The sequence below is a fragment of the Hippopotamus amphibius genome, chromosome 4, assembly GCF_030028045.1.
Source record: "Hippopotamus amphibius kiboko isolate mHipAmp2 chromosome 4, mHipAmp2.hap2, whole genome shotgun sequence".
Lineage (NCBI taxonomy): Eukaryota > Metazoa > Chordata > Mammalia > Artiodactyla > Hippopotamidae > Hippopotamus > Hippopotamus amphibius.
In genome coordinates this window covers 133,754,589-133,776,897 of record NC_080189.1, presented here as the reverse complement: position 1 = coordinate 133,776,897, position 22,309 = coordinate 133,754,589, and the positions used below count along the sequence as shown (strand labels likewise).

Below are 22,309 nucleotides of genomic sequence, written 5' to 3'. Positions count from 1 at the left end.
CTTTTTCTAAGTCAGCTTTCCACTCCTCAGAGCAGCCACCAGGGTAACCACATGATTATTTAGACGATGTTGTCATTGCTTCAGACATTTGGGACCTTATCTTTGAGAATGTCCTTAAAGACCGTAGTGCATTATTTTTAATAAGCCCTACTTTTGAGGCTGTATTTGATTTTTTAAATTTCTCTGAAATCTCTTGGACTCTGATCTGCTTACAAAGGTAAGGTAGCCAAGATGAATAACTACTGGTCTGGGTCAAGGGTGAAGTACGAGCTGGTTCAGAGCTATAAGGAGAATACCAGTGAGATGAATGTCAGTGTTCAGAAGACGATGAAATGGAAACACAGCTTCATTTGGGTAGTACTGGCACGCTTACTTTTCAGAAGTCTCCTTTATGGACATTTTGAAAGCTCTGCTGCAGCGTGTAGATACTCATGATTTCTTTTCATGTTTTGATTTTATTCAATTATTTTTTCCTGTTAGAATAAAACTGACTCATTCAGAATAACTGGAGGAAAGATAAATCTTAGTCCATATATAGTGTGACATTCAGATGGAAACCCTTAAAGGAATTTGGAATCTGTTTTCAAGTACATGAACTAGCCCTTGTAGAATGCAGAGTATTGCCAAGCACCAGAATATAGACTTTGGGGCTAAATGAGAGCAAGTTGGGCCTGTCTTAGATGATAGATTCCGACTCTAATTTCCATCGTGGATTTTTTCCCCACCGTTGAGCAATTGTCTGACACCGGCTGGGTGTCCTACACTTCCACCCAGTTCTGACACTATCTACCTGGAGGTAGCATCAGATCCCGCAGGGTAAGCTCTCTGTCCCACGAGACTGCCCCTCCCCCTTTCTGCAGACACCTGTGGCAAGTCCAGGCTGTCACCTGTGCTTCTGACCTACCAGCTGGCTCTAGATTGGAGGTTCCAACAACCTCCTCCTTGGATTCAATTACTTTGCTAGAGTGGCTCATAGAACTCAGAGAAATATTTTTATTTACTAGACCTCAAGTTTATTATAAAAGAATATAACTAATGAACAGGCAGATAGCAGAGATGCACAGGGCGAGGTGTAAGGAAAGGGTGTGGAGTTTCACGCCCTCCCTGTGTGCCCATCCTCCCCAAACCTCCACATGTCTAGCAACCCGAGAACTCTCAGAACTCTGTCTTTTTGGCTTTTTTATGGAGGCTTCATTACATAGACATGATTGAGTTGAATCACCAGTGGTCGATGATGTAATTAATCTCCAGCCCCTCTCTCCTCCCTGGAGGCCAGGGGATGAGACTGAAAGTTCCAACCCTCTAATCATAGGGTTGGTCCCCTGGCCACCAGCCCCCATCCTTAGGTGCTTCCCAAAGTCACCTCATTCACATACACACTCTCATCATTTAGGAAACTCCAAAAGCTGTAGGAGCTCGTGCCAGGAAAGGGGACAAAGACCAAGTATATATTTATTATAAATCACAGTATCACAGATAAATGAGGTGGCATTACACCAGTTTTGTAGAGTGGACGTTTGGGTCTTATCTGCTGTCACACAGCAGAAGGGAAGGGAAGGAAAAGAAAGAGGCTGGATAAGTGGATAGGTCCAGACTTTGAAGCTCCTGCCCCCCTTGGGGAGTTCTTTCTAGCTGACTTTCCTTTATTTGACTGAGTGAAGACAAATATACAGTATGGTTCTCTATGAATTTGTAGATGTACATGGATTCATATTTACTGCAAAATTTGTTTTCAGATTTGCTTGACTAAACTTTTATTGTAGAGTATGATATATTTCATCCTGTGTCCAATTCAGACATTTACTGGAGTCAGGACACCCGGTAGAAGGACTCTTAGGAACCATCTGGTTCAGTTCCCACTGTGACCAATAACGAAGGGAGACCAGGTTACTTGACAGGAGTTAACAGCCAAACGAGCACTGATGTGTTGCTTAAAAATACACTCTCTATGGACGTGCATTAATGAATGTTTAAAAGACAGCCCAGCAGACTCACCGTAAGGGAAAGGAGTCCAATCATTTTTTTCCCCTAATCTTTAAATTGTTTGAGCATCAGTTCAAGTGAGTTTAATGATCACCACTTTTGTGCCTTTTATCTTTCCTGTGTTTGTCCAACTTAAATGTCCAAAACGGAAGCAGCCTCACGTTTACAAGAGTAACCTGTCATAGATTTTAACATCCAAGCAGCTTTTTATCAAGTCACACCATAGCTGAACTAAAGTAGGTTAGGTAAAAACCTCAGTTAATTAGATTCTTTTTTTATATATAGCTTTCCCCTGAGGAAAGTTGAAGTGATCGTTTTAAAAATGGGTTTATAGAGAAGCTTCTGTTTTAAGAAGGCAGATTGGAAAGACCAAGTTCATTTGGAGGAAAAGAACAGGGCTTAGAATACAGGACAAGAAACATTCTTAAACATCATCTTTTACCTGTAATTAAAACATGTGATATTCAGAGATTGTCCATAGCTTTACATTTTTAAACCCTATTCAACTTTAGTCATTAAATGTGAATTCATCAAGTGACCAGAAGGGGTCACTAGAAGACATTTTTCTCTGGGGATGTTAATTTTATTTTCCTTCCTGCTCTCAGCCCAAAGGCAAGGGAAAAACAGATATTCCTTTGGTAGAATGATGTTGCATCTTTTATCTGGAAAGTCAGTTTTCAGCTTTGCATTTGAACCAAATTTTAAGATTCTTGGGGCCATCTTAGAAAATATAACAATCTACATAACATAATAATCTATATTATTTTTCCAGACATACTTTCTTCAGAATAAATGACATTCAAAAAGACCCAAATTAGGCATCTGTGATCATTTCTTGGCCAAAGAGGTCTGACTGACTTAAATGGTGGAGCTTTTACCAGGAAGGATCGGTGCTGAACTCTTTCTGGTTGGCGTGTCTTGCCCTTAGATTAGCACTGTTGAAGAAGAGTGGTGAGGAAGATTGGAGAAACAGACTTAACAGGAAGCAGGAGTACAGCAAAACGTCTGTCACCGGCAGCCTGAACATCCAAGAAACGGAACAGTCACTCAAGAAGAAGGTAACATTGTCCGTGCTCGGGAAAAGGGTTTTAACTAACATCACGCTTGGACGTGCACCCGCCAGGCGAGCATGTGTGATGTAACTGGTTACTACCCCGGGGAGCATCAGAGCTCTTGCCATCAGGGTCCGCACGCACAGTCTGCCCACAGCGGCTTCAGTGGATCACCAGGTATGTTCTAGGACTGGAAACAGCACCGTGTACCTAATGCACCAGCAAGCAAGTTCCTAAGTTTGGAAGTGTGCACTTTTCCTTAAATGAAGTCCGACTTTACAGTGTTAGTAAATTCTTTAGAATGAAAAACTGTCATTGACCACTAACCATTTATAATTTGCATATAAAATATGGGCTTGAATGTCCTACGCCAAGATTTAAACCATGAGTATACAAGAGAAGGGCATAATTGTGGTCGGTGAGGACTTATTTCATAATTGAAGGCGTGTTTCACGATGAGCAGGTAAGCCTTTTCTTGAGAAGGTACAGCAATGTATGTTACAAGTTTCGAGAAAATTCAGTAATACGCTGTTGTCGATACGGGCAAGCATTTCATACGCAAACGTATGGATGAGTTGTTGAATTACTAATAATGAGGACCAGCTTTTGACCAATCAGTGCACACTTTCAAAGCAGACAGTGACCTTCCCATTGCCTGGCCCTGTGATTGCAAATGTACCTGCTGGCTGGGGGCAAAGTGGGAGCTGTGACACACCCACTGGCCAACTTCTAGGATCAAATGTCTTCCAAAGAAAAGGAAAAAAAAAACACTTCCAACCAGATGATCACCTAGACCCCTTCTAATTCTAAAACAATTTAATAAGCATCCGTGGAAGAAAGAAGTGATGAATGTGACCTTGATGCATTCAGAAACTTACATAAAAAGGAGGTGTGTCTAAAGGGCTGTGAGGAGAGAGTTCCGACACTATTTCCTCTGGCACTTCTTTGTTTTCATAGGTTAAATTGAAACTGCAGTTTGAATTCTCTGTTTTGAGACAGACATGACTTTATTTTTTTTTTTTTTTTGAGACAGACATGACTTTAATTTAAGATAATGACTAAATACAGTTAATGCTCAGCCATTTGTAAAGTTCTCAAATATAATTGGATATTAAAGAGCCTATGTAGGAAATTTGCATTTCCAGGATGAGACCCGGAAATGAAAGAAAACCGGGTCCCTCAAAAAATTGATCCCCGATGCCCACAAACTTTATTTAAAAGTTTGATTTGAAATCATCGATTCACACGTAACTTTAGCACTTAACTCTTGGTCATGTTGAAAGATGCAAAGAAACCTTCCCTAGCAGGTCCTACATGGCTGGGTGCAAAGTAAAGCTACAAAGCACAAAGCCAGGTAGAGTCCTGGTGAGTAGTAGAATCAGTTTCAATGCTCTACCCACTTAGGAGACTGGGCTCACTCAAGGCTGGGTAACCCAGAAGGCAGGGAGTAGCGGATGAGATCAGGACAGCCTTATCACTAGGCTGAGGTTCTTAGGAGGCGAGAGGTGGGAGAAGGTGGCCGCAGTTGCCCCAGGATGGAAAACGCAGTCCACAGCATCCCTGGCTTGAGTGGCAAGTGGTGTCTTGGGCTCATGGATGCCGTGGGTTCTGCACCAGCAATGAACTCACCGTGGCTCTCCTGCTCCGTGACCTAGTTCACTTTGGCCCGAGACAATAAGCTCTTTGAAGTTAAAATAAGCCCATCTATTTTTGGCTTTGATAGCAGGCATTGGGAAATTGCAAATTCTGTTGAGGTCAGGTGGTTTTCCCATGGCCTCTGATAAGCCCTTGGCTTCGTGTCTTCCCGAGGGCGGGCTGTGTATTTCAGCCAGGCCTTCGCCAGCTCAGATGCGGTAGGTGAGGTGCCTTGAACCTGATCTACCTTAAGACAGTCTCTGGGCAGCTCGGGTTATGAGGGGAGGTGTTGAGACATGGCCAGGTCTTGCTGGGTGTCCGAATGCTTCTCTGGAGAAGGAGGAACATTCGTGACGCGTGCTCCATGCAGACGGAATCTTGCTGCTGGGCTGGCTCTAGACTTGCTAGGGGCACAAGCTCTGGAACCTTCCATCTTTTCCACCAAGAGAAAAGGGACTGGATTTATAGTCAGGTCATCACTTCCTGCACGGTTTCTGAATTCATCAAAGGCACGTACTCGTGGTTACCAAGCATTTTACAGTTTGGCCTCCTTGAGCTTTTGCGTGTGGTAAGTAGGGTCCCACGAGTTACAGCCTATGGAAAAGCAGAGCAGGCAGGAAATGGAGATGAGCCTCTATATAAATCACTTCCCCTGAGAAAATCCATGCTGTCCAATAAAAATATAATGTGAGCCACATGAGTGGCTAAATATTGTCACATAACCACATTTAAAAACAAACAAAAAAAAGATGTAAAGGATGCCTTGAAAATCTAAAACAGTCTTTGTTTCTGTCAAAGCGTTTGTCCCAAAACAAAACAAATTTTTGGTGTTCTAACCACCACTTCATTTGGGGTCCTACATGGTAAGAAAGTATCCTTTCGGTCCATGAATAGATTTGCAGGGTAAGTTAGAGTTTTCCTTTCCTACTAAAAGATCAGTCATGTCTCAAGAGATGATGTAACTTAACATCAGTTCCTTGCTTTCCAAATTTATCCCCCCAAAATCAGGATGGATGATTTGGAGCTTAAGAGTACTAATCTTTTACCTCGCAGACGCTGTCATTTCCTACAGCAAATAGCTTGGGTTCTTTCTCTCTCTCGCCGTCCCTCTTCCCTTCCGCCTGTTCTTGGTTTAGTCTAGGGCATTGCTAACCTGACTCACACATTTTTGCTTTTGTCGTGTATAGAATTAGTTCTAAAGATGGCAAAGCCCATTGGTTTGTAGGTTCGGCTGGGCTCACATTGCGGAGAACGCGTCCGCGCCGACATGGTCTGTGGACAGTTTCCTTCAGAGTGACTCATCCCATCCCAAGGGTGAGAGAAATGAGTCAAAGCAGAGTTTGAAAGAAAAGGGATTTGGCAGGGTCCTCTTTGTTTTCAACTAACCTGCAGTTATGGATTTTCCCCAAGTCATCATTTAAAACTTCAACCCCATTTTGGCCTATTCAGTATTGAGGCAGCGACAGTGACACCTCTGCCCTTTGGTCAAGATGACCATCCAGTGTTGCAGACGTTTTCCTGGAGATAAGAACCCTTTCTAGAGTTTGCAGTTACAACGCCACATCTGCGTCTGAGTCACAGATTAGGATTTGATACCCGACTGTGCTTCGGTCATAATGTCAGACCCGTGAACCAAGCTGAGATCTGTGATGTCCCCAGAACTCGTCCTTGAAAACTCTAGGAAGCTCAGTCGGCCGCATTCGTGCTCTGATTGCCTCTGTCTTTGAAATTCCAAATCACGAGTCAAGAGCACCAAGTCAATTGAAGGAGCGAGGGTAAGAGAGCGAGGAAGGCTGAAGGCTGTTGGTATGACCCCCACATGAAAGATTATTATCCCACTGACCAGCAGTGAGTTCACCTGGTGTTTGTGCCACCCGATCGTGTGGGCATGTGCATGCTTGTCCTGAACCCCGCACAGAGTTCTTGAGAATGATTGTGACACCGTAACCCCTTCCTACTCTTCCGACACTCTGCAATATCTCCTGTTTGTTTTAACCTGTAGGAAGAAGGAGGATTTACAGATGATAATGCCATTTCTAATCTGCTTTGGGTAAGCCTGACTCTCACATAGGTCTCCTCGCCACGGGTAGCTCTCACCCTGGACAGTTCCCCTTGGTACCCCTCTCTGTGTGGTTTGCTCATCTCGAGGCGAGATGCCACCTTGATCCAGAGTGGACAGCTATCCTGTTTCCTGAAATTTTGTTTCAACCAAAGAATGAAGACGCTTGAAAGGCTTTAAAGAAGATATTTGATGTGCAGTGTTAAAACTGTCCCTGAAAGTCAGGGTTCCCCTCTGTGTCACTGAATATCTTCTGTAAATTGCAGTAATCTTGCCAATAACTCAATTACTGCACAAAACTGACTTGGGTATATTTACTCTGCTTGTGTGGGGATTTCTGTTAGCTTTCTAAAAAACAAGCAGATAGGAAGGACTCTATTGGGAAGAGAGTTGAAACTGCAGTGAGTAAAGTAACTTTCTGTGAGAGAAATCCTTGTTTTAGTCCCTCCCCCCACCCCACCCCCATCCCGCTCTGATAAATCTTCTCTTTTCACCTCTAATCCTCTTGCTTTGCTCTATAGGAACCTGTATATGCTTCTACTTATTCTCCTGCTATACCTGCTGCCCATAAATACCTGTCTTTTGTATCTGTTAATCAGGTGAGGAAAAGCCTACGTGTATTAAGCCTCATTGCAATTTTTGAGCAGCGGAGAGAAACTTGTTTCATTTGGGGAAGTGACTCCTTTGCTGCATTTCTGTGTGTGTGTGTGTGTGTGTGTGTGTGTGTGTGTGTGTGTGAGTCAGTGTAATCACTTCTTCATATATTTAGGGTCGGTCACCCACATCACAACCTTGGCTCAGACCCCTAGGGAGACCTATAGTATTCATTCATCTCATGGTCATGAAACTGGTTGAAGAGGAAAGTTCCCTGTTTTAATCCCCAAGGTTTATCTCCTACGTTGAGTCAGGAGCCCAGGAAGGACCCCAGGATGTCTTCCTTACCTTGATCAAGTAGAAGGAAGTGGCCCAGGCCCTTGGGGGCGTGGAAGGGACAGGGCAGAAGAAGCGGTCCTGATGGGAGCTGGCTGCCATGGTACTGTTGGCATGGAAACCACAGCCCTCCTTCTCCACTTTCCACCTTCACTGCACCCCGTCTGACCCCCACCCCAGAAGGGAGACCTAGCCTGGGCCAATACGCTGATGTGTTGGTACGTAATACGTGATGATGTTTAAAGCTAAAAATACCAATGATTGTTTTTTATTCTCCTTAGAATGTCCCTGGGGTCAAAAAAATACCTAGAAAACAATGGCTGCCTCTACTTTGGCATGAGCCCCAGGTGCTAGTTGCCCTCCATCAATGGGACCTGGCCAGTCACTCCCCTCTGAGGGCCTCTGTCTCCTCATCAGCCCAGGGACCACCCCTCTCAGATGGCCTCTAAGAAACCTCAAATCTCATGACATTTCTGTTCCTTTAAGACTAGTGGTGACAAAACAGGTCTTTGCGGGAGAGGCACAGGGTTTCAGCCAGAGGGAGGGGTCTGGTGGGTCCTCCCGCTTCATCTGGCATCTTCACAAGTGGAAACTCCCCATTTCTTCTCCCAAAGGCAGCCTTTACCTGACTCTCCTTAGCGCCTTTGCTCTGAGGATAGGAATGCGGGCCCGTGGGAGCCCAGCCCTGCATAGCCAGCTGGTGTCCACCCCGAAAAAGAGGCTAAAATCTGGAGCAAACCTGCTGTTCTGTCACTAAGGGGGGAATGCCTAGTTTCTTCTAAATAAGTCAATGTTAAACTTTAAAAGAAAAGATATATTATTAAAGTCTTTAAATATAAATGATATATATTACATACATTAAATATAAATTATGTATATACATATATACACACACACTTTTTTATAGACTTTACTTTTTAGAGCAGTTGTAGGTTCACAGCAAAATTGAGCAGGAGGTACAGAGATTTCCCACATACCTCTGCCCTCCCCACCACACACGCAGCCTCCACCACTGTCAGCATCCCCTACTGGATGGCATATTTGTTCCAGTGGACAAGGTGTTATCCCTCAATGTCTACAGTTTGTATTTGGGTTCACTCTTGGTGTTGTACGTTCCCTAGATTTTGACAAATGTGTATTGACATGTATCTGTCATTATAGCATCATACAGAGTAGTTTCACGGCCCTAAAAACCCTCTGTGTTCTCCCTATCCATCCCTATCCCCCCTTTCCTTGGCAACCACTGATCTTTTTACTGTCTCCATAGTTTTGTCTTTTCCAGAATGTTAGTTAGAATCATACAGCATATAGCCTTTTCACATTGGCTGCTTTCACTTAGTAATATGCATTTAAGGTTCCCCTGTGTATTTTCATGGCTTGATAGCTCATTTCTTCTTAACACTAAATAATATTCCTGGTCTGGATGGACCAGTTTATTTATCCATTTGCTTACCGAAGGTCATCTTGGTTACTTCCAAGTTTTGGCAATTCTAAATAAAGCTGCTGTAGGCATCCATTACAGGTTTTTGTGTGGACATAAGTTTTCAACTCATTTGGATATCAAAGAGCATGATTTCTGGATTGTATGGTAAGAGCATGTTTAGTTTTGTAAGAAACTGCCAACCTGTCTTCCAAAGTGGCTGGACCATTTTGCACTACCAGCAATGAATGAGAGTTCCTTTTGCTCCACATCCTCACCAGCATTTGGTGGTGTCAGTGGTTTGGATTTTGGCCATCCTAATGGGTGCGTAGAAGTATCTTGTTGTTTTAATTTGCATTTTCCTGAAAACATAGGATGTTGAACATCTTTTCATTTGTCACCTGTGTATCTTCTTTGGCGAAGTGTCTGTCCAGATTGTTGTCCCATTTTTTAATTGGTTGTTTGTTTTCTTCTTGTTGAGCTTTAAGAGTTCTTGGTATATTTTGGATAGCGGTGCTTTATCAGATGTGTCTTTTGCAGATCTTTTCTCCCAGGCTGTGGCTTGTCTTCTCATTCCCTTGACAGTGTCTTTCACAGAGCAAGAGTTTTTCATTTCAGTGAAGTCCAGCCTTGCTGGACTAAAGGTCATGCCTTCAGTGCTGTCTCTAAAAAGTCATCACTGAACCCAGGGTCATCTAGATTTTTTCCTGTGAGATCATCTACAAAATTTACACTTTTGCATTTTACATTGAGGTCTATGAGTCATTTTGAGTTAATATCGATATTTGTGAAGGGTATAAAGTCTGTGTCTAGACATTTTTTTTTTTTTTTTTGCATGTGGATGTCCAGTCATTTCAGTAGCATTTGTTGAAAGGACTGTCTTTTCTCCACTGTATTGCCTTTGCTCCTTTCAAAGAGGAGTTGAGCTTATTTGTGTGGGTATATTTCTGGGCTGTCTACAGTGTTCTGTTGATCTATTTGTCTGTCTTTTCACTAGTACCACACTATCTTGATCACAGTGGTACTTTTTGTAGTAGCTTTACAGTAAGTCTTGACATTGAGGGTAGTGTCAGTCTTCTGACTTTCTTCTTCCCCTTCAATATTTTGTTGGCTTATCTGGGTCTTTTGCTCCTCCATATAAACTTGTCTGTTCATCAATATCTACAAAATAACTTGCTGGGATTTTGATTAGAATCGCACCAAATCTGTAGATTAAGTTGGAAAGAACTGACATCTTGACAAGATTGCATCTTCCCATCCATGAACATGGACTATCTCTTCATATATTTTTAAGTTTAAAGAAAAATAACATTTACCAGAGGCAATCTATGTTCTACCACTTCAAAATTAAAATGGCCTAAAAATCCTGTATTCTTACTTATGAATAATTTTCCCAGATAAACATTTTATGTACCAATGATGGGGCACTAGCTCCTCAGTGCTCCTGGAGATCCTTTCCTCCAATAGTCCTGGTACCAATAGTCAACAGTGCAGGGGCTCAGAGAGGGAAATAGAGCGTTTAAACATCACACAAGCTCTGTCTAAATGGACTGTTCATCTCTTCTCAGGCCTTGACACACGTGTTCTTCTTCACATGCCTCAGGGCTGTGTCAGAATAAGATTTTCCTTTGTTCCCTTCCTTTCATCTTAGTTCCTGGGAAAGGGTGACAGGACCAGATTGTGGTCACTTTGAGGTCCAAACCTAGTTGAGATCTTTTTCTAGGTTTTGTTCAGGCCACGTGAGGCTCTGGGCACTGATGGTGAATGGAAATCACTTAAAGAGATGGCAAAGCTAAATTTCCTTAATGGTACACAGGTTTTGAAATAGTGATAGCATTTTTGAAAACTGAGAAGTGCTGATTTGTCACTGTACCTTATTTCTCTTACTTAACACAGGATTCTATGATTTCTTCCTGTGATGTAGTTTTACTAGAGGTGAGTAAGATAAAAATTTAAAGTTCAGATCACAATATTTTCAATCTACAAAGCTCTCCACCTGTAGAAGAATTTTACCCTTAGATCTGCACTTATCCTAGTCACACATGTTAGTTCTTTCTCGTGTATCACCTCCTGTGTCAGAAACACTTAGTGAGATTTGCACTGTAATTTCTCAGGTGTACAGAGTGAAACTCATCAGTAACAATATGGTAACCTGAAAACATTCTTACAGATTAACCCTTTGCACAGTTTCTAACTGTGTCCTATGGAGTCCCTGTTCATCCCTAAGACCCGCCTTTCTTTCCAAGTGTTTCACTACCTCCTCTCCCTCCTTCTATCCTCCCCCTCCCCTTCTCCTCCTCCTTCTTCCCCTCTCCTCTCCCTCCCTCTCTCTCGCATTCCCTGCCTCCCCCTCCTCATCTTTCTGCACCACGTTCATGAGATCTATATTTGAAAGAGTAAAGAATAGATGGGGTAGGGCTTCTATTTATTCTGCCCCAACTCCCTTCCTATTCCAGTCAATCCTAAATATCTTCAGCTAAACCTAGGAAAACCTGAAAAATGACACAATGCTTCCTATACTGTGTTTTATGTCCTTCTCTAAATGAGGAAAGAAAACCTTTGAAGGGAAAAACATGACAAGACAATCATGAAGTTTTAGGCTAAAAAAAAAAATACATGGACAAAGATGTCCATCTTGCCTGTTTTCACATTTTGAGTTCTAAAATTTAACAGCAACTTGTGATATATTTTATTAATTTCTAAAGGGAATAAATAAACTGTATATTTATATATATAACACATTATATATATAACATATATACAAGATATATATGATATATATACAAGATATATATACATATATATGACATGTACAAGATGTATATACATATATGAGATATATATACAATGTATACACACACACACACACACACACACACACACATATATATACCTTACCACATTATAGGCCATTCAAAGTCAAATAGGGGAATTGAGGGGTCTAGACAAACCCTACTGAGTGGCAAAGTTAAGGTGAAAGTTCCAGAGAAGCAAAAACTTTCATGTTAATAATATCACTTGGAGGTGAGTGAAAAGCATACTTCTTAACGTAGATCCGGCAAACTCCTGGGTGCTTTAAATCCTGGAGCATCTGTATCATGCCAGGGCTTGCATCCATCACATTCTCCTGGGAGCTGCGGGAGAATCCAAGTGCCTCGGGAAATGGAATTGTTGATCCGGGGATACCATTTTTCTGAGTCATTAACCACACCTCCCCCCACACCCAGGGCTCTGGAGATTTGACTGAGTTCACCCACATCTGGATCTTTGGAGAAGAAAACTTTCTTGGCACTTTATTTTTTTTTAATATTTTAAGGCAAGTGTCATATGGATTTGATTAAAATTCACTCCTGAAACTTCATTTTCAAAAAAAAATTATCCTTGTTTTTGAATTTGGATAAGGTTTTCCTAGCAAGTCCACCTCGTAGTTTATAAGGGCATGTGATTCAGAGAATTACTTGGAATTAGGGTCATCTCACCAGTCATTGGTAGGAAAGTTAAGGAAAAGGGTTTTTAATTTTTTTTTTTGATAATTTTTTATTTTGATAAAATTTGAAACATAGAAATGTTGTCATAATAGGTAGGACACTCTTATATACCCTTTACCAGATCCACCAGATGTTGCCATTGGTTCCCTCCCCTACCCCCTCTCATCCCTCAACACCCCCACCCCTACTGCCAACTTCTCCCTTTACCTTCTCTCCTAGATAGATAGATAGATGGATGGATAGGTAGGTAGGTAGGTAGGTAGGTAGGTAGGTAGGTAGGTAGGTAGATAGATAGATAGATAGATAGATAGATAGATAGATAGATAGATAGATCGATCGATCGATCCATCGATCGTTTGAGCTATTCTAACAGAGAACCATAAACTGGATAGCTTATAAGCAACAGAAATTTATTTCTCCTAGTTCTGGAGGGTGGGAAGTCCAAGATCAAGGTGCCGGCAGATTCAGTGTCTGCTGAGGGTCCACTTCCTGGTTCTTGGACCACTGTCTGCTCACTGTGTCCTCATGTAGTTGAAGGGGCGAGGGAGCTCTCTGGGGCCTGTTTTATAAGTGCGTTAATCCCATTTGTGAGGGCTCCACCCTCATGACCTAATCACCTCCCAAAGGCCTCACCTTGTAATATATCACGGTGGGGGTTAGGTTTCAACATAAGAATTTCGGGAAGCAGGACAGCTATTTAGACTGCAGCACACTTCTGTACCCACAATAGGGTGATCAAGAGGAGAAGATTCAGCACTGATACAGTATTTATCTACGCCACAGCCCATATCCCAGCTGTGTTAATTTCCCCCGAGTAACGTCCTTTTTAGCCCCACCTCCACCCCATCCAGGACCTAAGCCAGCATCATATAGTACATTTAGTTGTCGTGCCTCTTTCGGGAAAGGTTTTTAACGTAATTTAAATTGCCAGGGATCTCAAAATCAGTTCTGTGATCCCTCTGTAGAAGAATTCTGTAAAAGGAAGGAGAAATCCATCTTCATGGATTACACCGAATCTTACCAGTGCAGACGTGGTTTTATGTGGTGGAAAGGAAGGAAAAGGACACCCCCCCCACCCCCCCGCCTCCATTACCCTCCATCCTCCCAGGGCTTTAAGAAGATGAACCATGCTGATGTCTGCTATCTTCCTGAGTGAATCTGGAAGCTCTCTCCTGGTGGCGAGTTAAGGGAAGCTAATTTGCCAGAGTGGGATGAGCAGTTGTGGAGAAAAAGAATCACCAAGCCCCCAAGGATGTATCCCCCTCAGGGTTCCCCTCGTCCTCCCGCTGTGTCAGTGGAAAACCTTACGATCATTTTGATCTATACTGACTTCTTATCCAAGGGAAAACTCCTTATAAGGGAAGAGGAGCTGGGGAGACTGCCAGAGTCCTTAAGGCAGCTGTCTGTGGTTTGAAAGCAGATGCACTAGCAGAAGGGACTTCTTCAGGTCTAAGAAGATACTGAGGTTAAAGCAAAAGCACAGCCCCAGGGCATCGCCATCCTCAGGGCCCCTTTCGTAGGAAGGCCCTGTATGTAGAAGCTTTTTCTGCTCTGGGGATGATACCAACTCCCACAGCGCCTGCCCTCCCCCTGCTTCTCACCCTGCCTGGTGCCCACCCCTCCCTGCCCCCATACCCAGAGGGATTTTGTAGTGAAAGGAGGGATGGGTGGAGGAGGAGAGAAAGTAAACTCTCTCCAGCCAACATTTGAGGACTTCTGCCCCGGTGTCAACCCGCTGCTGTCATCCACTCTCTCTCCTGGTCACACCCCTTCCTCTGTACTGGTCCTCGGTGGTGCCTCAAGCCCTGTCCTCCGCCCCCTTCCTACCCATCCCCCTCCTTTCCTGGTCCCCCTCAAATCCCTCCCCCCCACCCCCACCTCCAGCTTCTGCCGTTTAGACCAAATGAGTTGTCACCAATGGCTTAGAAACTGAAGAGGCGCCTATCTCTAGACCCTCAATTAGAAGCATTTTTTAGGTAGAAATGTTGGTATATGTGTAGGTTATGTCTATAGCACAATTCAGCCTCAATGTCAGATATTCTAGGACTTAAAAGTCACTTTCAAGGGCTTTACCTGGTTGCCTAACTGCCCATGTAATGGAGTTGCTCTAGGAAAAAGCACGCGAGTTCCAGAAAACCTTCTGATAGCACACCTTGCCCTAATCAGCTTTCTGTCCTTAATGATTGACTGTGTCCCTCCTGAACTTAAGTGGGTAAGATTTTCTAGACCAACTGACCTTTGTAAGCATAATGGATAAAGGTTCCTAGTCAACTGAGTTTAACCAGATAAGTAAAACAAAACAACTTTAAAACCCTGTAAAGTTCATGGCAGAAAGACAGTCTATTTTTGTTTCTTTTCACAGAGTATCATTTTGATATTCCAGCATTCCAAACCAATAGGTGAAAAACAATTAAAGTTCTATCCTAAAGTTTCCGTGGTGGTGGTGGTGGTGGTCTCTAATCCAAGCTGGAAATAAGGAAGCCAAGCCTATTTCAGACAGCACAGTTGTGGAGACTTGGGGACGATGCAGGACTCCTCTTTGCCTGCTTTTCAGCTCACGAAACGCTGCACAGTAACATTTATATCTCTGTGATTTGCTCTCCTGTTTTCCCCTCCATACACTCTGTAAACAGCGGGTCACAGAAAGTCGAGAGAGCCAGATGACTATTGAAGAGAGGAAGCATCTCATCACTGTGAGAGAGGATGCCTGGAAGACCAGAGGCAAAGGAGCAGCCAACGACTCCACCCAGTTTACCGTGGCCGGCAGGATGGTGAAGCGAGGTCAGAATGTGTGTGCCCGTGTGCGCGCGTTTGTGTGTACCGGTGTGTGCACTCCATCACTCACAGAAGGGAGGGTGGCGTGGAATTGCTCAGTTTAAAAAATCTAGCCATGGTCTTTCCTGGTTTTTACTCTCACTGAGGTTGTGCACGTTTTCTGGGTAGGTTTTGTGAGATATTCCTACCGGAAACCTTTTCCTACGACTCGGTCATCTTCAACGTAAGACGCATAATTCAATTAGTCACGTTTCAAAACAACCATTTGGAAATGGAGCCCAGGTTTCAAAAGCAATTTTGCAAATCTGCTAACAAATCTTAGTCCTTTCCTGTAATCGCTTTGAAATTACTTCCATTTTCTTGCCATCTGGCAATCAGTTCACCCAGATAAGCCTTTGTCCGTGAAGGAGGAGTTTCTGTCTTCTGCCTTTTAGGGGAATTCTCAGGTCTCTTTCTATCAAACCAGAGTTCCCTGACTTCAGAAGCCCTGTTTCCAGCGATGTTTTAATAGCTGTCTAAAGGATGTATCCTCTTTGAGGGAACTGAGACTTCCCTGCAGATGGGTCATTTCTCTGCAGAAATCAGATCTCTTGGAACTCATCTGCAGCGGGGATCCAAAGATTTATGAAACTGACGAATCACGTGGTTAGTAAAGTTGCCAGAAAGCTGTAGGGCTCCACATCCTGTAGGAAACAGTTAGAATCTGGGGTCCCTTTGTCACCTACATGCAGGTACTTTCATTTTCTAAGATATTGTTTAAGCAAATTTCTTAAACTTACTGATACAGGTTTTCACATTCAGATAGAGTTAACTTACGTTGTCATCTGCTTTCTAGGTTTGGAGTTCGCTTTTCTCAAAACGTTTGGGGATCCTCACTCACAGATAGTGCCTAGCTCATTGTAAGCTCGTGATAAATATTTGCAAAAGGAAGAGAAGGAAGGAAGGAGGGAGGGAGGGAAGGAAGGGAGGGAGGAAGGAAGGAAGAAAGGAAGAAAGGAAGTTAAAGCCCTGAACTGTGATTAACCCAAATATTGGTGGAAGAATCCTTTCTAACAAATTTATTCTTGAGGAATCTGGAATTGCCAAAGAATGACAGAAGATGCGTTAGTCTCAGAATGAGGTGGCATTTGAGTATGTTTTGTGTACTATACATGACCCCTTCCCTATGTTAACAAAAGCAGATTCTTAAGGCCCACATTGGTTAAGAAGAACTCGAGCTGAGAACTTGAACCAGAGCTGAGATCTGCCAACTTCTAGCCCAGACTTTTATCCTGATGACTTTTCACTTTGGTTTCTTTTTTCTTCTTCCATCTGAAAAAAATTTAATTTATTTGAAGCCAGGCCCTTACTACCAAATACCACTGTCCTCCTCCACAGGGATGTCAGAGGAAATAGCTTTGCTCTTACGCAGGTTTGGAGAGCAAAGTCAGAGACATTCCTCTCCCCTAGCAGACGAGTTTGCTTCCACGTATTTCTGAATCAATCAGGGATCTTTATTTAACAGGTGCTATATGACTTTGCTCAGGAAATAATTTTCTTGTACTTTCAATCTAATGAAAAACCTGTGCCCTGTATTTCTAGTATTTGTTACCACCTAGACAGTGATATTTCACTCCATCGTTGGCTCTTTTGGATTTGCAGCGATAGGGCATTGGATTTGCAGTGATAGGGCATCCGATTTACTACACTCACCAAAGAAAAAACTAGTCCCCACACTGCAGCCCCCAAGATTCCCCATCTCATCAGGTTACCTTGTATCCGCAAGTTGCCAAGAGGCATGCTGTACCCTGATTTTCATTCTCTCACCCCAGAAAACGCTCTTCTCCCCCAGCCTCGACAGGACTGTCTCCCTTTTTCATATTCTAGATTCTACATAACAGTGAGTATGCCACAGATTTCTGTGGTAGTATTCTAGAATTCTCCTGCAAGGAGGGTACTCAAAGTGCACCTTTGAATAAGAGAGATGTGAAATGTTCCTGAAAAGAGTAGGTGACTGGTTATTGCCAGTAGAATTCATTGAAAAGAGGTATGGGGAATGCTTTGGTTTGTTTTAACATTGTGAAATTTAAATCTATATGCTTTCCCCTATTAGGGACAAACCCTAAATCTCTCCAGGAAAGAGCTGGTCCTACCTCTAGGGGCTCACACATGCTGCTGCCTCAACGGGCAGCAGGGGGCGCCCTGACAGTATGAAGGGCTGGTGTCCTGGTCAGCTTAGGGGTCAGTCCTGTTTCATTGCTTCAGAGTGAATAACCTCAGGGATGGTGAACTCCTCTCATGCCTCTTATACATCCTTTTAGTAGGAAATGGTTTACTGCCCAGCCTGTGATACTGAAGTTTACTTTATCTTTAGTATCTTTCAAGAAAGTTGACTTTCTCAACTGATATAAACCATTTGCAGGTCCGGCATTGAAATAATTTTTTTAAATGTTACTGACATCATCAAGGAAGATATGTACATGTTGAGAAGTATTTCTAGAATATCACCTAAAATTTAAGTTGTAAACTACATTTCGGTATTTTTCCTTAAAAATTTCATGCTGCAGCTCATCGCTTTGCAGCTCACAGCAGATCTATTCACTCTGATTCTTTCCCCCGTACATGACAGTGATTGACATATTCTCCAGACATGGTTCTCAGCTTCACCTAAGGGTTTCACTTTTATTACAAACAGCTACAAAGAACACTGTCTCATTTTCCTCTTTGTAAGTGCACTAATTACCTCCCTTTCGAATCCTTTCTCAGTTTAAGGAAAAATACTCATCTTTGTCTTTATTAAGGTTTCTTGTTCTAATCAGATGCCTTCTTCATGCTGCAGGGTCTGTCTTTCCCTTTCACGTGTCTCTTACCATTTCTCCATTTAAAGAAGCCCCATCCTGCTCCTTGATAGATTCAGGTGGAAGCGTGTCCCTAGCTCCCAGCCACACCTGACATGGGTATGACCCTCCAGTAGTCACAAATCAGCATAAAGGGTTACTCTTGTGTCTTTCTCACAAAGCTTAGCACTCTCTGAGTCATTGCCCAATAGGACCACACTCTGAGTGACACCCCCGAAGGCCAGACGGTCCATATGTTCCCTCAGCCTGGAGGAACACTCCAGGGCTGGGGCACTTGCCAGCCAGCGTGACAAGCCCAGTCTCCCCGTCCTCGGCAGAGATGGTACAGAAACAACTGGCCCTCCGCATCCTCGAGTTCCACAGCCTCGAATTCAACCAACCATGATCAAAATTTTTTTTTAATTTGAGAAAATCCAAAAAAGCAAAACTTGAATTTGCCACACCAGCTCTTTACATAGCATTTACATTGTCTTAGGTATTATGAGTCAACTAGAGATGATTTACGGGAGGTATATGGGAGGATGTGCATAGATTAAATGCAAAGATGCCATTTTATGTAAGAGACTTGAGCATCTGCATGGATTTTGGTACCCACAGGAGGTCTGAGACCAATCCCTTGTAGATACCAAGGGACGACTGTATACTTTCTCTTCAGCTACCTCCACTGCCCCCAAAGCCTCCAGAAGTCACCGTTTCATCTTTTCGAGGACATTCTGATCGCCTTCTGCACTCTGATTCCATCTACATGTTAGGGACATGTCTTCATTGTTCAGTGTGGAATGGCAGCCTGACAGCTGCTGCAGGCCTTAGAAACGATAAACCCCGTCTCCACGGGCCGTTGTCCTACACGTGTGGTCACGGCCAGATGCACATGTGTGTGTCCCATGCATGTGTGTAGATTCTGTAAATTGGTAGATCTCCGTTGGGACTCAGGGCCATCCCTCGGGGTCCTGGGAACTTCCGGAAGTGATCCTGAGATGCTCAGTAGCTCCTCTGTTTGCTCTGCAGGTCTGGCGTCCCCCACTGCCATCACCCCAGTAGCGTCCCCTATTTGCAGTAAAACGAGGGGCACTACTCCAGTTTCCAAGCCCCTGGAAGGTGAGTCACCAGGTGCCCCGTGTGCCAAGAAGTCTGTGATCAGAAGAGCCCTCCGTGCTTCTCTCACCGATGTTTTCTACTTGCCCAGATATCGAAGCCAGACCAGACATGCATTTGGAATCAGACCTCAAGTTGGACAGGCTGGAAACCTTTCTAAGAAGGCTGAATAACAAAGGTACACACCAGGAGCCAGAGGGAAGCTTGGGTTCATGCACTTGTAGCCAGCGTGACTTGTGTTCTGTGCATAGCTCAGGAAACCTAGAAACACCTGCCCTGCTCGCAAAATCTCTAGATGCCAACTCGGATTGCTCTTTCTCCTCAGCTAAATTGTCTTCTATTATGACTACACCATTTCATCCTTGTTGTTATGTTTTAAGAAATGAACTTGTTGGTCAACACTGATTAGATTACCAAGCTCTGATTCACTTGTTAATGTACTCCGATAAGACATTTGTTCCCGGACCTAAACCCTTGGAATGTCGATGTTGTCCAGTCAGGATTGTAGACTCGTTAATTTTGCTTTTAACCCTGAAAGCAGATGATTACACAAAATCGACATGATCTTGGGCCTGATGAACTTTCAGTTGTATACGTCAGTTATAATCACAAATGACTTCTAAAAGAAAATTCTAGCGAATAAATAAAATTTCAATACAGAAATCCATGAAGTATATAAAATAAAAGAATACCATGCAGAAATAGCCTTATCCCTTAATAAAAATGTCCAGTACTTGAAACTTACCAAATACTAAGCCCTGGAGTCCCTACTGTTGACAATGGCCCCTAGAGGTTGAAAATAACACAGACCACCCCTCAAACCCAGAAATATAACCATGCGATACAATAACAGAGCTGGCGAGGCAGAGAATGCAAATGGTTCAAAGTGTATTACCTATATAGTAACCCAGCTCACCACCTCTTTTTGTAAATAAAGTTTTATTGGAAAACAATTGAGCCCATTCCTTACAATGTTGGTACTAGTTGCTTTTGTGCTGTAGCAGCAGAGCCATGTAAGTGGCAACACAAGTCAGACAGCCCCCCATGCAAAGCCTAAAGTATTTACTACATGGCCCTTTGCAGAAAAAGTTTTCACCAAACCCTGATCTAGAACAAGGCTGAGGCTAGTTCTGCCTCCGAGAGCAGGTTGAGAAATTCGCAGGGGGCTTGAGCCTCCGTCCCTCCCACCACTCACAGTGCAGGGTTTGTTCAGACAGGACGTCCTTTCTTGAGAAGCCAGCAGATGCCCAGGAAGCATCTGCAGAACGCTGGACATCCTGTCATGTTTGCATCACTCCCGGACCTTAGCTGGAGAAAGTCATTTGTAAGATTCAGTGAAGCACAGTGGGAGTCATGTTTTTACACAAATCTCAGGTCGTTGATTTGCTCGTTTGTTGATAGTTGGTGGGATGCAAGAAACGGTCCTCACCGTCACCGGGAAATCTGTGAAAGAGGTGATGAAGCCAGACGATGACGAGACCTTTGCCAGATTTTACCGCAGCGTGGATTCTGCTCTACCGAGAAGCCCGGTGGAGCTGGACGAGGACTTTGATGTCATTTTCGATCCTTATGCCCCCAAGTGAGTTATTTCGGTTCCCATCTTTCACCCCCCAGAGAACAGATCCCCTCACGGGCCTTCACACAGCACTTTCTCGAGACGCTTCTCTCACTGTTACCTCTTTCTGCGCTAGAACTTCATTGCAGCCAGATTGATACCAACCAGGGTTCTTGGCCTTCCCCAGTCCGTGGACGCTGATAAGAGGCCAGACAAGAAATGCGGGCAAGGCTTTATCGGGGCCCCTGCTGCAGCGAGGACGGGGGAGTGAGAACAAACAACAGGCTCCCTTGCTCGCTCCCCAAGGGGGTCAGGCTGGTTCCTTATATGGGGTGAGGGTAGAGGCGGGTCCAGGGCTCAGGTCGAGGGGTCGCTTAAGTGGTTTGCCCACCTCCTTGGTGCAGGGGGCACGCGCCCTGCTTTTGCTCACGACACCCTGTTTTTGCTCCCGGCTCGTCAGAAGTGACCCTTGGGTTTTTGGTCTTTTTGTATCCTGCTGTCCATAATTTGCCCCAACTGCCCATGCACAGTTGTTTTCAGTCCCTTATAGTTTCTTTGTATTTTGTGGCTCTAGGAGACGTTTGTCCAGGTGCAAGCCCTGCAGCAAAGGGTCCCAGGTCCCACCCTGTCTCAAAATCTCTCTTCTCTAGAACCAGAGGGTAGATGGAGCTTGCGTGCCAAGGACAGATGTCCCATCGGCAGAAAGCCTTGCATCCACACCATGTGCCTGGTCCATAAAAATAACATGACCGGCTTTTTCACCTCACTTGAATATTGTTTTTCAGTAACACCAGTTAGGAGACATTTCTATGCCTTTCCTTCATTTGGAATGTCGAACTGTCACTCAGCTTTGAAAACTGTTTAGATCCCCTGAGCACCAATGAATCCAGCTAGTTAGAAAATCAGTGAAACATGTTACTTAACCTGCAATCAGGGATAAGATCAATAGATCTGAGGGTTTTCTCAGTGATGTCCCAGGGCCCCTCTTCATGCAGGAGCGTGACTAAACCACCTGAGGAAAGTGTTCATGGTGTTAGGATCCCTTTGATTGCAGGTGCCACAAAGAAAGGCAAATCCAGCTGACTTCAGCAGAAGAAAGGCGCAGAGGGATTTGCAGGTTCACTCCTTGAAAAGCGCAGGTGTGAACTCAGGTTCTGGGGCTCAGAAGGAGGTCCCTCTCATGCCTGATTCCTTTGGGCTGGCTTCCCTCTCAGTCAGGCTGTCACCACGTGGTAGATGGTCACCCCTCACTCCGGATTTATAGTCCAGCTGCTTGGCCATCCACGGCACAGGGAGCTGCCCCGCCCAGCAGCCCCAGAAGAAGTTCCAGACTTGATTTTCCCGGTCTGCGTCCAGCCCTACAGCCATCATTGTGGCCAAGGGGATGGAAGATGCTGATTGGCCAGCAGTGGCTGGTCTCTGCATCCCCCTGCAGAGCCAGGGTAGGGGGCAGGGCGCAGAGGGAGGTGATCCCCCCAAA

The 22,309-nt window shown here is 44.0% G+C and overlaps 1 protein-coding gene across 18 annotated transcripts in view; it reads left to right on the top strand.

The window, feature by feature from the left end:
• Window positions 1–22,309, top strand: part of SVIL (supervillin) — a 153,463-nt gene that overhangs the window by 99,920 nt on the left and 31,234 nt on the right. For 9 of the 18 annotated variants that reach the window (XM_057733335.1, XM_057733338.1, XM_057733340.1 and 6 more), the window contains 7 exons: window positions 2,912–3,041; window positions 6,673–6,720; window positions 7,251–7,328; window positions 15,201–15,348; window positions 19,188–19,277; window positions 19,366–19,452; window positions 20,676–20,853. In XM_057733335.1, coding sequence (XP_057589318.1) covers window positions 2,912–3,041; window positions 6,673–6,720; window positions 7,251–7,328; window positions 15,201–15,348; window positions 19,188–19,277; window positions 19,366–19,452; window positions 20,676–20,853 — 759 coding nt within the window. The remainder of the gene's footprint in view (window positions 1–2,911; window positions 3,042–6,672; window positions 6,721–7,250; window positions 7,329–15,200; window positions 15,349–19,187; window positions 19,278–19,365; window positions 19,453–20,675; window positions 20,854–22,309) is intronic. The other 9 variants (XM_057733352.1, XM_057733343.1, XM_057733341.1 and 6 more) reach the window with 2 other exon arrangements.